At 49.4% G+C, this 15192-nt stretch overlaps 1 protein-coding gene across 6 annotated transcripts in view; it reads left to right on the top strand.

Moving 5' to 3' along the window:
- Positions 1 to 2126, top strand: part of LOC138521912 (polypeptide N-acetylgalactosaminyltransferase 6-like) — a 555359-nt gene extending 553233 nt beyond the window's left edge. For 5 of the 6 annotated variants that reach the window (XM_069635078.1, XM_069635082.1, XM_069635080.1 and 2 more), the window contains one exon: positions 1143 to 2126. In XM_069635078.1, the coding sequence (XP_069491179.1) occupies positions 1143 to 1280 (138 nt within the window). In that variant the 3' untranslated portion in view covers positions 1281 to 2126. The remainder of the gene's footprint in view (positions 1 to 1142) is intronic. The other variant, XM_069635081.1, reaches the window with a different exon arrangement.
- The last annotated feature ends 13066 nt before the right edge of the window (positions 2127 to 15192 follow it).

Raw genomic sequence — 15192 nt, 5'->3', positions numbered from 1 at the left:
CTTGGCAGTCAGCAATCTACAGCAAGTAAACAGTAGGGGTAAAAAGGACACAAAATGTGGACATCTATGATCTACGTGTCCATGTTTTCTTGAGAGCTGCTTGCCCTCCTTTGGAGCTGAAACACGTACCTCCAATATTCCGAAGCTCATTTCATTATGGTAGTCAAGAAACACAAGCTCTGGTCTCTGGGACTCAAGGGGACTGGTATGGCATAGAAGGCTACAGGGCGAAACGGGCTACTACGATAACTTAGTTCACCCTGTTACTAGTAGTTGTGATCACTCCTACTGTGGCCTACTGTGCCAGTACATAAAAGTGTGCTGCAACAGCACAGCTGAGTCTAAGTAAGAGATCTGCCCAATCTCTATTGCATGTGACTGCATATCGTTATCTGTGCACCTGTGCTGCATGTAGCAAACCGCCCCATAGAATACCGAGTCCCACTAAAAATTAGGTCCAGCTGTCACATAGTGTCTACCATATGCATGAACACCTCATGTAAACAGCAGTAGGTCCCTCAACTGTAGACAGTTGCCCTTGGCCTTCCTCAACTGTTCATTCCTTCTGCTTTCGTCTAGTAGAGCAATGCCCATAGCATACAGCTGATTCCCATGCAATAGATGTGTGCCTGCTGTCACATAGGTTCCATCATCTTTAATACAGTCCTTGCCTTTTCTCATTCCTCCCTTCGGCTTCCAACTTCACACTAGACTTCCCTGCTTTCTGTAGCGTGCCTAAACAACAACTTCGGCTGCATACATTGCGCTGCCCCCCACATCTGTCTTTTCAGACTACGGTCTGCTGAAGGGACATGCATCCTACAGTGCTCTGCAGCCATTATATATGGCAGGAGATGCTATACAAACATAACATAACTTACCATGTGCTACAAAGTTCTCCAAAAATGTACCCGCAGGTTACTGCTAAATTTGCCATGAAATGTCATGAATTGTGAGCTTATCATTTGGAAGTTGAGCCTTTTTTAAGCCAGTCAGACTCAATGTCTTTAAATAGAATGGTGATCCCATATATGGAAGTCTTAACTCCTTAATGGGCAGAGGGGCTACATACTACCTGGGCTTGTCAAACTTACCTTTTTCCTTTTCTTGTTTCCCCCATCCTTTCTATCTTTCTAACACAGGATGGATTGATACAAAGCCACTACTTGGGTTGGTGCCTGAAAGGCCGTGGGGCTCGCCTTTCCCTCGCACCCTGCAGCTGGAGCGATATCGGCCAGATCTGGACATTCATCACAGAGATAAAGTATGTGTCTCAATGAAGAGGTCACTATCCATGCGTTGGAGATTAGGAGCCCTTCCTTTGAGACTTGCCCTCAACTGGGATTCTGGCAAATTGGCACTAGACCATGAAACACTTGACAGTCTTGTGGGATATATGAACCCAACTACTGAATCTTGGAAACACTTTGATTGGACCTTTCGAGCCATTCATACTAACCTGACACCCGGAACTGTTGATAGTGGCTCGATGTTGGGACCTTTAACACCTGATGTGCCTTTGGAGCCATTGACTGGTGAGGCTCTTGGAACCATTGACACCACATGAGCGCTGGTGACTGTTGACAACAGTTGTGTATGCAGAACACTTCACACTGGCTTGCCTCCTGGAACACACAACACCTACTAGCACTCTGGAACGTGACACCTTCTGGGCCTCTGAAACACATTGCCCGACAACGTGTTTGAAAAATATGACCTCAACCAAGCCAATGCAAAGCAGTGCAGACCTAAGGGGCAACACTAATAGCCATCTCTCCCATAATCGCCTTTGGGGATATCTGCTACCACAGCCACTCCTCACCCATCACCAATGTGTGTATGTGTGTCTGTGCAATGTCTGCTACTGGTAGGAGTGGCCCCTATGATTTCATGAATGCCAGTGCTCGTGCCAATTGTTGGAAGGGAGATGCCTAGGGTCTCTGCAGGGCCCAGTACTACCGAACATCAGCCTTTGGGGTTTTTCCCATGAACTATTACTCCTTAGTCCACCTGTACAAATAACATTGGTGATATACTGTAAAGAAAAAAGCACAGAAGGGTTTGGTTTTCAGATGCCATAAATGCCTTTTTTTCAATAAAAAGGAAGACTCCGCTTGTTATGCTGACATTTATCCTGAATATGTTAGTGTCGGTGTACCTCTCTTCTCTCCTCTTCTTCACACCTCCTAGCCAGGCCACCATTTTCTATGTCAGGGGATCCTATTCTCTCAGCTTGACCACGTCTGGGTACAAATTGGAGAATTTCTTCTTCCTCTTCTTCTTTCTTCCTGTTGATGTCTTTGAATGGTTGATTTAGAACTTTGCAGAAACCGGATTACTATGTAGTGCTCAGCCCCTTCCTGGTTAGAGCCAAAGGGAGTCTGGTTGTCCCCTGAATACTAAGCTGTTTAAATATATACCTTAAGATCTATTTTGAACTAGTGATCACAGGTGAGTTACTTTTCATAGGCACACTTTCTCACATGGAAATGGACTTCCCAAAAACCAAAGGCGAACCCAACAGGAACAAGACTACGCGAAAGGGCTAAACTCATCACAAACACTCAAACTTACACTGCATTCTGCTGTGTGCTGGAAGGACCATTGGGCTACGTCTAGCAGAAAGCTGAATATTTGGTGGGTTGCCGATATATCATTCTTGGATGTATTTGAGGATGGCCAATATACAGAGTCTGGATGTGTCTATGGGTATGCCAATGTGTTAATTTTGGATGTGGTGAAGGGCGGACATAGGGTTGATTCGAGACGTGACACCGGGGCAGCCAATGTACTGAATCTGAATGTAACACAAGGACGACCAAGGCGCTGAGCTTGGATGCACCTTTGAGATGGCCAATGTCTGGAAGTAGATGTACTTTTGGAGTAGCCAAAGTATTGAACCAAGAAATATGTGATTCAACTACCCACGAAACCCACTAATAACCCTCAAATACTCTGATTACTAACCTTAAACGCAGTACTTTATACAACATACCTCTAATGCTACCAAACACCAGACCATCACAAACTGCAACTAACTACACACACCACACCCACACAACACCTAAAAAGAAACCAAGCCAACCGCAAAACTACACACATGCCCACACCAAGCACAACATAATTACCACCATATACCACAAACCAGCACACAGTGATTGGTTTTCCGAACTGAAGCTACCAACAGCACATCATAGCACTTACGCTTTCCACTCTCTAGCTCACTAACAAAGCCCCTCGCCCAGCCCTCCTTCCATTTCTGGTCCGCCAGGGTGCCAAGAGACCATGTAAGTGGCAGCAGTGCCCAGGACAAGATCAGTTAACATAACATAACACCAAGACTGGGCAATGCAAAGATGTTATCATGTAAATCTGAGCTGGGAGATCACGCACAGGGGAGTTGCATGTTTGAATTCTTACAGTCAGCAGGACAGAGATGGGAACCCAGTGGTATCAGTTGCAAGAACTAAGCCCAGCAGACATGTGAACTGGTGAGATAATCTGTACTGCAGTTCACAGAGCACCATACATGGAGTCCAAGAACCTCATTATAACAAGTGGACTGGGCAAGGACGGGACAACAGAGGCATCAGTTGGAAGACTTTAAGCATCACCACCATGGCACCCCAAAGTTTCAGTCTCTCACAGAGAACAGAGAAGATATGCTGTGTTGCAGTTCTGGGCTGGAAGATCACACAAAAACCCAGGAAGTCCCAGTGTCTTATTCGCACACAACAAACATATGCTATACCAATCTGAGAGTAGAGAACGCTGAGCAACACACAAGGAGCCCAACGGTCCGCTCTCACACAGTGAACTATGCAGAGATTGTATAGTGTAGAACTGAGCTGTGAGATGATAAAGCAATGCCTGGGTAATCTCTGGCCTCAAACAGTAATCAGTAGAAAGAGTATACTTTTTCTATAATGTTCTATCATTCAGATCTGGGGAGTCTTGGGGTCTCATGCTCAAATCGTAACAATATGCTGTACTGCAGACCTGAGCTGGGAGATTTACTTCCATTATTTATTTATTTTTTAATAGCTTTGTCTTTCAACATACTGTTAGTTCCATATTGACGACAAAAGTGATCAAGTTACCATGATCAAAAAAAGGCCAAGCGGAAAGACATCATCCTTTTCAGTTTGATAGGGAGGCGGGGCCAAGGAGAATGAAAAGAAAAAAAAATGGTGGGTACCAGGACGGGAACTAGGCTGCATTGGCCAGCACTAGGATATAGTTGAGCATGACAATAGTATACTCAGCCCATCGAAGTCGGGTATGAAATTCACATCTCTGTTTCCTCCCATGCATCTAGTGATAGTTGCATACATAATTTTAAGCATTGCAAAAGGGAAACTTTCTTAACGGCATAGGTCTATGTATTACACTTTCCTTGACTTTGAAGTTATCTATGAAAAGAAACCAAGTATTGATGTAATTCTGTAATTTGTGCAAGATTAGGGCAGATAACCTTTCCATGGCCAGGGTATCCTAGATTTGTACATGCCACTTAGCAATAATAGGTCCAATATCTCAAATTGCGCTGCAGTTGGCTACCACTTTTTAGTAGGTGAGATATAAGGGTTGCTGTCGGCCTGACATGGAGTAAATACTTTCCTTCTGCTTATTCCCAATATATTCACCAGCAAGCCCATCGGGAGATGTGCTGCCATGATTTCCTTGATGTTGACCAGTATCTCCCTCCAAAACCTCTGCGATATGACCTCTCCACCACATATGAACTAGATTTCCCACCTCTCCAGATTTCCTCTGGTGTATTGGGGATGGATGCTGATGGATCCCCTGTAACATTTCAGATGTCATGTACCAACAAAGACATATTTTGAAAGCAGTCTTATGGCTGTCCACCGAGATGAACATCTAGCGCTGTTCCATGTATGGGCCCACGATTCTTCAGAACTCTCAAAACCTAGTTCCTGCTCCGAGTGAGCCATAAATGGGTGGGTTTGCTCAGGGAGGAGATTTGAGAAGTCTAGGAAAATGGGGGACATGTCTGGATGCTATGCCTTCAGCAAAGAACCTTTCTAGACCTCTTGATGGTCTGGACCCGGATGTTACTAGCTCCCTCTGAGAAATCCACTGCCTTTATGTGAGGGGTCAGAAATTAAATCCAGACATGAACAGTTGTCATGTTTTTCGTTGAAGACCTAACCTAAATGGGTTGAGAAAATGCCTTTGACCCTGCTATAAGAGGAATCCTGTACCTAAAACCAAAAACTAAGGATCTGTCTTTGTCAGGATGTCAGAAATCAAAACCGTCCTCGTGCCCAAACATTCTATCCTGACCCTCACACTAGAAACCAAATAATAAAGTGAGAAAGGGCATGTCTTTAACCTGATATTTGCAAAAAGTGTTCAGAAATGAAAACCGAACAGCTCGAACATAAAGGTTTCCCAAGGTAACAGAACCTTGGCTCCAGAGGGTGGCTCCCTTGCCCTGTATTCTTAAATGGTATGGCAATGTTTCTTGGTCTAAAAGTTCTTTGTTTCTGTTCTTGGCCCACAACAATCCTGTTAGGTACAAAGCTGCTTTAGCTTCTTAATTCCTTCTTTTAAAAAGGTCATTCTTTATTCAACAAACACTGTACTTTCTTGTGACTTTTTTGTAGGTTTGCACTTGCCTGGTGTTAGGCAGAAACCTGTGCAGTTCCCTCTGGGACCACTGCAAAAGATTTAGGACTACAGGTGTTTGGCAGTAAACCCACTTGGTAGCAGTCTGTACCACACAGATTCACTTGGTAGCTGTGGCTGAGCAGTCAGACTTCCCTCAAGAAGAGTTAGGCAGTATACAGAGTATTCACAATAGGTCAAGAGAACACATAGAACAAGTAAACACTGACCAGGGCTTGGTGTAAAAGAGATATAATTATTTATTTAAAACCACATCTAGAAAAACACACAGGCACTAATAGTAAGCAATTCAAAAACACGGTCACTAAAAGATATACACTCCCTTAAAAGAAAATTAGACAAGTCTTAAGTAAAGCCCCACTTATTTTCAGACAGCGGTGAGCGCTTAACGTAGATGGCACTCTAATAATTCGTTTTAAAAAGGGAGAGAAAAGCCAGCCCAGTCCAGAAGGCTAAGGGGTTATCATTACCTTGTAGCAATCTTTAGAAAGGGAGGCCTGGCGGACACGGTACCTTAAAGTGGTGAGAATACTCCAGCGGGGGCAGTTGTTCCTGGCAGCGGATGCAAGTCGGTGCTTCGTCCGGGGGAAGAGAAGATCTCGTCGGGGAGGAAGACAGGAGTCCGTTGCACTGCCAGGGAAGAAACCAGCCGCGGAGTTTCTCAGGTACAAGGAGCGGTCCGAGGATTCGCTGTCCAGTGGTAAGTGGCTATCCAGTTGCCGGGGTGCTTGGCACGGGCAGTTCGACCACAAACCGGTCTGGGATGCGAATAGAAGAAGGTAAACTGGTTGTGCCCACCAGTCAGGGGAAGAAGCCTCTCCAGCTGGGAGATCTTCTCTGTCGTCGGGAAGTGGTGAGTCGGTTCTGCAGGGCTCCACCGGTGGTGTTGTTGTGGTAGGTCGGCTCAGCTTCTCCCTCGTCGGATTCTCAGATCCTGTGGCGACTTCTGAAGTTCCAGTCCCCAAAGCCCTGCTTTTATGCAGCATACCCCCATTCACTTAGCCTAGCTGTCAATCAAACATGCTAAGTGGTGAGCCGGCCGGCTCACCACTTGGGCCAATCACACAAGAGTGTGACTTGAGTTACCAAGGTAACTCAGTCCAGGGTGCCTAAACCCCCTCCCACATCCCCTGTGGTACCCAGACAGAGTGGCACCACTTTTGGAGGCTTCTGTGGAGAAGCCCGCCAAAAAGTGGAACAAAGGGCTCGACTTGGGTTGGAGTCACAGAAGAGAACACAAACGCCATTTTAGAATCGAGTCCTCGCAAAAAATACCAACCGGCGAATTAAAATCAAATAAATAAACCGGCGGTATGTTCGAGGCTATGAGATTTAAATAATTAAAGTTGGTAGCCTCGAACAATGGGAAAATCCCATAGGGAAATATTTGCGGTCGAATATAAAAAGTAGTTTTCAGTGCCACCAGCCAAAACTCGAGCAGGGGGGATGGAGACGTGCCCCCTCGACTAACAGACCCCGGGGCAATCGAATTGCCCCGACCAGTACGTCCACAATATGATGGTTTGTACTGGTTTCTGTTAATAATTTGGGACTAGTAAAGCCAATGGTGACTTTACATGCCTTGAGAGACAGTAGTCAGTCCCAGGATATGGAGTCTATGGTGGGGTGTCACTATGACACCCCTGTGTTACTGCACGGAGGGTGCTGTGTAACACACATCGTAAAAACACATGAGACCCTATGGAGTAAAGGACCCCATAGCCCATAAAACACATAGTCAAAGGAACACCATAAATCATGTCCAAGAGTGGGAAAAAAGAGTCTCACTCTTGGCAGGGGAAAAAAACTAACTCCAGAAATCCAGCAAAGCTGCTGGGGGACTCACTAGGTTAGGAAATTCAGCCTGAAGAGAGAATTCTCCCTAACACCTGGTATACTCCCCCTCATGTACTTGTAGCTGCCTGGTTTACTCACCTACCAGAACTTCTTACTTCCGTACATATAACCGCTTCTCTTTACATTCAAAATTGCATACATCTTCCTTGGTTCGGTATTTCAATTTGTTTTAATGTTCGCTTTAAATTTCCCACATAGCTGTATTCCATACTCTCATATATTGTTAGGGGTCATGTTTGTTTGCTAATCAAAAGGGCACCGTACAATCTTCTTATTGTTTCTGTCTCTGCAGCTTTACAATGTTCAAACTGTGTTTGGCGCGATCGCCGAAACACCCCAGTGTCTCCACTCTGCTTGGGCTAACTCACCGTCTCTGTGTGACATCTTCGGCCCCTTTTGCGCTTAGGCATTGCAGCTTTGCCGCCTGCTTTCCACTCTCGACTGCTTGACGCCTCCCTGGCTTCTCTAGCTGCCCTGCTCCTGCATGCCTGCTTTCCTTCAGGTACCGGTGAGGGTAACACTGCTTCTTCCAACTGCCAACTCCTGTGGTTCCTGGCATCTCTGCGGCATGCCCTGTTGTGCAACGCTACTTTCCCTCTCTGCAGGCGAGCCCCTTGGCTCTACCACAACGGTTCATGTGTCCAGCTTCCACACGCCTCCAAGTGAGATGCAAAGTCTTCTCCTGAACAGCCTCTTCCAATGGTTTGGTTTCCATCTTTAAATGTCCTGCGCACCAGTGCTTTCTCACCACAACTAGTACGCTTATTTAGCTTGAGTCTCCTTCTACTCTGCATCATTTCCTTCATCCTTCTCGTCCCAGTACTTAGGTGGTTGTGGGAATTGGAGTCCATTGATGTCAACTAATGCATAGTACTTGGAAACTCTCTCTCAATGGTTCTATATGAAAAACCAGTTATATATGAAGGAGAACTAGAAATAAAAAAGGTATTTGTGGATCTTTTACTTGTCAGACGGATGATGGTAGTGTGGCCCAAGGGGTGTTGGGATAAGTTATCTCAATTTTCCCTAAAGGGGGGGAACAGATTCATGACAAGGCCATTAGGATATTGGGTATCAGGGGGTATTTTTCATGGGCAAATGGGGCATCATCCAATTAAGCCATGACATCTCCCCGGTGGTTGTCTCCTCCCATGTGATCCTCCCTCATATAACCACCCCCAGGGTCTGGATCAGGTAGTGGCTGCTGTCCCCTGGCCACATGGAAGGAGGTCAACACCGGGGAATCTGTGATGACTCCATTGGATTCATCACACTTAGTTGTATATTATAGTTTGTCCTCTGAGAGCTGTAATTTGCTTTTGCATTGCTCAAAGTTAAGAGGGAGCCTACGGTTAGGTTTTCTCATGTTTCCCAAGCAGTGATGTTTCTTTCTGCATCCCTGGTTTTCTAGCTCTGCAATAAAGGAGAGGATTTTCCATTGGAGATGAGCCAGCATCTCGGACAGGCGTTTTATAGTTAGAACTTGGAAGATGTAGGGTATTCTCTGTATTGGTTTCATCTTGACTGCTGCCACCTGGCCTAACCACATTTCCTGGAGATAGCGCTTGTTACCTCTCTGATACTGCACTTTCTTTTCATTTATTTGAGGTACATCTGATACAAATGGACTGGCCTACAGATATGCCTAAGGAACTGGCCTTACAGCTGAACACCCATGCCAAGCGATGTCGCAGAGCACAGCACAGCACAGCTGAGCTGTGGAATGCTGTGATGCCTCAGACTGCCGTGCATGAAGAGCCCCCCCTAAGAAGTACTCGGTGATGAAGCTGCTGGCTCAAATCCCTCGGCTGCCAGAGCCTGCCTCGTAGAAACAGCCTGCAGTTGTGAAATGTGCTTTCTTCCCCCTGTTCGGTGAAATGACCTGTTTGTTATCATACATGCATTATACTGTTGTACTCCTTACTGGGACCACCATGTGGGGCCAACATGCACCTCCGCGCCTGCAAGCCCCGAGGGGGCCCTCTCGTACAAAGACACACAGGAGACAGTTTAGGAAGCAACCTCCTTTATTGCCCTCTACACGGATCTCCCCCTTCCCGGGCTCTAGTAGCCCCTCCTCTTCCTCCCTGTCCCTCGTGTCAGGTCCTTCCTCTTTAACTTAAGGTGGTCCAGTATTTAAGGTGGCACGCTCGCTTTCACCCTGCAACACCTCCCCCCTGCTTAACATCTTTGTGGGGTCGGCGACTTGTGTTGCGTTCTGGTGGTCGCTGCAGTGTGCGCTTTAGTCTTGTTAGCCGCTGCTCTTATGTCCTCCTCCCTGGGTCTCTCCGTTCTCGCAGATCGCTCCTTTTCTACTGTTGTCCTGCAGTGCTCCTTGCTGATGTGATTGCTGTGCAGTAGTCGCGTATTTGGGCTATCCTTTGTGGTATTCAGCAGTCGGTCTTGTTCTTTCCGGTGGCTCCCTTTTCTGGGTTCCTTTTGTTGCAGGTGTCCTACTCCTTCCTGTTCTGTCCTCTGGCCCTTCCACCTGGGCTTCCTTTCCTGTGTGCCTCCTTTTCTTGCTGCCCTCTTTTCTGGGCTCTCTTTTTCTGCTGCCCTCCTTTCTGGGCTTCTTTTTCTGCTGCCCTCCTTTTGGGCTCCGTTTTCTGCTGCCCTCTTTTCTGGGCTCCGTTTTCTGCTGCCCTCCTTTGGGGGCTCCCTTTTCTGCTGCCCTCCTTTCTGGGCTCCATTTTCTGCTGCCCTCCTTTTTGGGCTCCGTTTTCTGCTGCCCTCTTTTCTGGGCTCCGTTTTCTGCTGCCCTCCTTTGGGGCTCCCTTTTCTGCTGCCCTCCTTTCGGGGCTCCATTTTCTGCTGTTTCTGCTGCCCTCTTTTTGGGCTCCCTTTTCTGCTGCCCTCCTTTCTGGGCTCCATTTTCTGCTGTGGGTCTCTTGGGCCTTCCTGCTACTTGTGCAGTGGGCTGCCATCTCTGTGGGCAAATTGCCTTCCTCTCATTTCTTGCTGTTGGGCGGAGTGTCCCCTTTCCACTGTGGGTGGACTTCCCCCTCTTCCCTTAGCTTTTCCTTGCCCCCCTCCTTTTGGGTAATTTTTACTTGATGCTGTCTCATTTGCTGTTGCCTCAGGGTCATCAAGATCTTCCTCCATCACCTGCTCTTTGCGGTACTGCTATCCTGTCGTTCTCCGGTCCCGCTGTCAATCCGCTCTCCTCCTTGTTCTCCGGCGGTATGCTCCTGGTTCGTAGCCGGCCATTTTACGTCCTGGTCCTCATCCCGTCCGTGGTCTGTTACATGCTGTATGTGCCATAAATCTCCTGTGGCAATCGTCCCTGTGTTAGTTCCTCTGTGACAACGCTGTACTATAATGTTCGTGCTTGACCCTCTATGTTGTGTTTCACTGGGCTAGCTGCTGGCCAGCTGAGAGCAGCAGGTCTCAAGCGGTATCCCTCCACAGGGTTTTAGTTCTGCATGAGATCTCTTGATGCTCCTTGGGTCCTCAGTGGGTGGTGTGTGGCGTTGCCAGACCGCCTTTTCCCATTGCCAGCTCCCAAGTCGTTCCCGCGTTGCTGGTGGCACTCAGAGGAGCAGTCTCTGGTAGTCTCTGTTGTGAGCATGTTCTTGTCACCATTGCAGGTGGTTTGTATGGGCTGCTACGTGTGTCTATGGTTCCCTGGGCTGTGGCTTATGGCGTGGTTTTGCTCTTTTGGGGCTGTTGGCAGTCTACAAATGCGTGCCCTTGGTCCTCAGCAGTGGTGTGAGCGACGTGATGGCTTTCCACCTTGTGGTTATCCTCGTGGTGTTGCTCACTCGTGTTATTGTCCTTCTGTGGGCTTGGCAACTTGCAGTACCGGTGGTCTGCGTGGTGTGGGGTGGACGCTGTAGTGGTGGTCGGTGATTGGCCCTTATGGCTTTCTTCTGGTTAACCCTCTGTGAGCATGAGGATTGATGGCGCCGGTGTCCTCCGGAGTCTTGTCGTAACGCACTTGTCATGTGTGTCTTTTATCACTTGGACACGTGCTCTGCGGTTTCGTGCTGCTTTTATGATGTGGACCCCCTGGGTTGGCACAATGTCGTGTCCCGGTATGTTAGTTTCGTATGTTCCCTTTTGATATATAGAAACATTCCTTTCTTCGCGGGAGCGTTTTGGCGCTTTTGCGGGCAGTTCGCTGCCGTCATGGCTGGCGGGATGATGGTGTCCCAGTTAGTGTGCTCTGTGTTTTTTTTTTTTTTTTTTTTTTTTTTTTTTTTTCACGCTCACAGGGGTGTTTTGGCGCGCTTGTGGTGCTTTCTGCTGGCGCTGCTCTTCGTTTGGCAGGCGGCGGTGGGTGAGGGGCGCGGGCCTCTTTGCGACGCTTGCGCAGGCCTTTGTTCTACATGCCCTGATGGGGGAGGGGTGTGGACTCCTTACCGGTGTCTGGTGCCTCCCATTCTGGGCCGCTACGGTCTTCGTTTTGCGGTGGGGCTCCTCTGTGCTTCTTCCGCCTGCTGGGCTCCCTTACTCTCCCGATGGACTCTCTTAGATGTAGCAGCGCATGCTACACCTCCGCTGCTGGGCACACCGGGACCACAGCCTTCCTTGGCTCTGCAGGGTCCGATTACCCTCTTCTACCACAGGCAGCGATGCCTGCTCCTTGTGGCCACTTCTGCTGGGCACACGATCCTCTTCTTGGCAGCGTCCTGTGCCGCTCCTCTCCTTGCGCCGGTCCTGCGTGCTCTGACTGGTGGCACACGGGCCTCTTCTGCCTCTCGCGCCGTTTTAGCTTGCACGGTGCAGTGCCTCCTTCAGTGTTGTCACCTAAAAGAGTGGTGTTCACTGATGTGCTGTCTCACTCAGGTGGTGTTCCCTCACTTGTAGTGCGGGTTTCTCTGGTACTGTGATGTGTCTCAGCCATATAGTGTTACTCCTCATGCCATTCGGGTGTCTCTCCCTCTGTCTCGTAACGCTGGTCGCTGGATCACATGTGTGCAGTGGACCCTCCTGCAATACTGTGGTCTCTCTCTTGTGGGTCGATCTCGCCCACGGTGTTGGGTCTCACGCTGCGCTCTGCCAAGCTTGGCTGACTCTCACTGAGCGCTGCATCTCATGTAGTTCCGGTTCTCATGCAAGGGCCAGTGGTGTCGCACGTGCAGTGCCGGGTCCCTTGAAGACACGTGTATCTATTCGCCTGCTTGGCCCGTACTCTTGATGGCGGGCGCGCTGGCCAGTGCGTCGTGTGTTTCTCCTCAGCTGGGCACTCTGTGTCCTTCCCTCTGCTCCTATCCTCACATCATCTGGGGGTCTTCACGCATTGCGCATAGGGTCTTCAGTGGGTGCTCCCCACGACTGGTGTTCCCCCCTTGGTGCCGTGCTGCTGGGCTCTTGTCCCCGTCGGTACCAATGTCTCTGCGCCGCTTCTGCTCTGCGGCCTGCTGGTGCGGGAAGCGCACCTCACCTCCTCTGCAGCCTGCGACGTTGGGCTCACTGCTTTATCCTGTCCCCTGGGCTCCTCTCGCACTCAACTCTTCGCTGGGACGTCACCTGCACCTCACGTACTCTGTGGCCTGCATAGCCGGGCACTCTTTGTGGGCTGCTCCTGGGTTGCGGTAAGGGCTGCTGGGCTCCTCAAACCCACCTCTCCTCCTGCGGGGGTACCTCTCACGCGGCAGAGTAATCCTCCTCTCCCGTGTAGCTATCCTGTCCGCTCCGCTCTGCTGGACGCTCCTCGCCTGTCACGCTGCTGGGCTCTGCGCCCCGTCTTGTTGGGCTCACTGTGACCCTCCGTCATCGACTGTGCTTCACACAATCAGTCCAGTTCCATCAGCCTCATAGCGTAGGGTTCGAATCGCTCTCGTCGCCAGTTGTTGTACTCCTTACTGGGACCACCATGTGGGGCCAACATGCACCTCCGCGCCTGCAAGCCCCGAGGGGGCCCTCTCGTACAAAGACACACAGGAGACAGTTTAGGAAGCAACCTCCTTTATTGCCCTCTACACGGATCTCCCCCTTCCCGGGCTCTAGTAGCCCCTCCTCTTCCTCCCTGTCCCTCGTGTCAGGTCCTTCCTCTTTAACTTAAGGTGGTCCAGTATTTAAGGTGGCACGCTCGCTTTCACCCTGCAACATATACATGCTGGTTTATGGGTGGAGAATAGATTTAGCTACTCGATTGTACATAAGGATGAGCCATGCCTGGGGGGGCAGAGAAGAATGCAGCCCTCCTATGCACTGGTGTGTGGTTGCATTACAGCCAATTTCTCTCTACTTCTGGTCGCCTGTGTATGATTTGTATCCAAGTGCTGAGTGTCTGCTGTGCCTGAGGTGGTGTGGGGAAGCTGGATGAGCACTGGTATCGTGGGGAGCAGGACGAGCCTGTATCATATGGTGCTGATTCCCTGGAGCTCCCCTTTCTGATGTGCATGACTGGGATTTACAACAATACAACAGGTACGTGAGAAAAGTGTTTTTTGCGTACCTGTTGCGTGCTTGACTAGGGGACTGGAGTCTTCAGGGACTCTAGGAATAATACGGAGACAGTTGGCCTCATTATAAATTTGCCGGTCCGGGAACAATGGTACCGGTAAGCCCACCGGCACCGTTGTTTCCGGGCCGGCAAACTACAAGTCTGCCTGCCAGGGCCGCTGTGCCCGACAAGTCTAACCCTGCCGGGCGCATTGGCCACGGTAGGCAGACTTGTCACAGTGCTCCCGTGTCCCCATTCCCATAGAGTCCGAGAGGACTCTATGGGAATGTGGAGTAATGAGATTGGCGGCGTCTGACCTCCCGGCCCCCAGACTTGGAATAGCCTGGAGGCACCTGGAAGTCAGGCACCGGTAATTTATTCCGAGTCCGGCGGCAACCCGCCGGTAGCACCAGCACTATCGCCGGACTCGGAATGAGGCACAGTGCCTCGGAGTGCTGCAGTGATAGAGTACAGGGTTGCAAGAGCAATTACAGGACTGCAATCGAGTCAGAGCATTCTTAGGCACCTGTGATACAGTCAGAGCACCTCCCGTGGAGAGGGTTGATGCTGTAAAGGGCACAGGGTAGGAGTGTGAGGTCAGAAGGCTGAATTAACCTGCAGTAGGACAGATACCAGTTACAGATTAGTTACAGATTACAGTTTCAGTTACAATTTGGCAGATGCCAATCCACTGACCAGGCAAGAGGCGGGGGCAGATATGTTATATAAATCGTGGTCAAGGCAATGCTGGAGAGGTTGAGGAGCATAGTGGACAATTAGGATGTGGTACCCCAGTCAGTACAAAGGAATAAGGAGGTGAGGGTCACCCAGGAACAGCAGTTACAAAGGGTACCGCCGGGAGGGGACGGGGGAGATAGTGCTTAACTACGTGTAAAGCAAAAAGATATCACAAAGGGGATGAAGATAGGGAGGGATCAGAGACCCTCACATTTAGCAGTAATGCTTACACAATCTTTCATGAGGGGCACAATATGGCGACTAGATAATGAGGGTGGTGGAAGGGAAGGTGGATGTGGAAGAAAAGTTAAGGTCCACCCAGGGGTGGGCATACATTCCGAATGCAGCTGACGAGGCATGGCTGACAGTGAGAAAAGCAGTGCCGGTGAAGGAGTGAGAGGATGGAGAACGCACAGTGGGGCAGCATTGTGAGGTACTAGCACCAGTGCCTTTGGGGGTTGGGGTGGATGACGCACAACACTGTGGGGGTGGCTCTATGTATTTCGGAGAAAGGGGAGGAAGAGGGAGGAGACGCTGGCTGGCTAGGTACT

Source organism: Ambystoma mexicanum, chromosome 13 (genome assembly GCF_040938575.1).
Source record: "Ambystoma mexicanum isolate Mex_15411 chromosome 13, UKY_AmexF1_1, whole genome shotgun sequence".
Classification (NCBI taxonomy): Eukaryota; Metazoa; Chordata; class Amphibia; order Caudata; family Ambystomatidae; genus Ambystoma; species Ambystoma mexicanum.
Note: the sequence above shows the minus strand (reverse complement) of the source record. Positions and strands in the feature narration are given on the sequence as shown.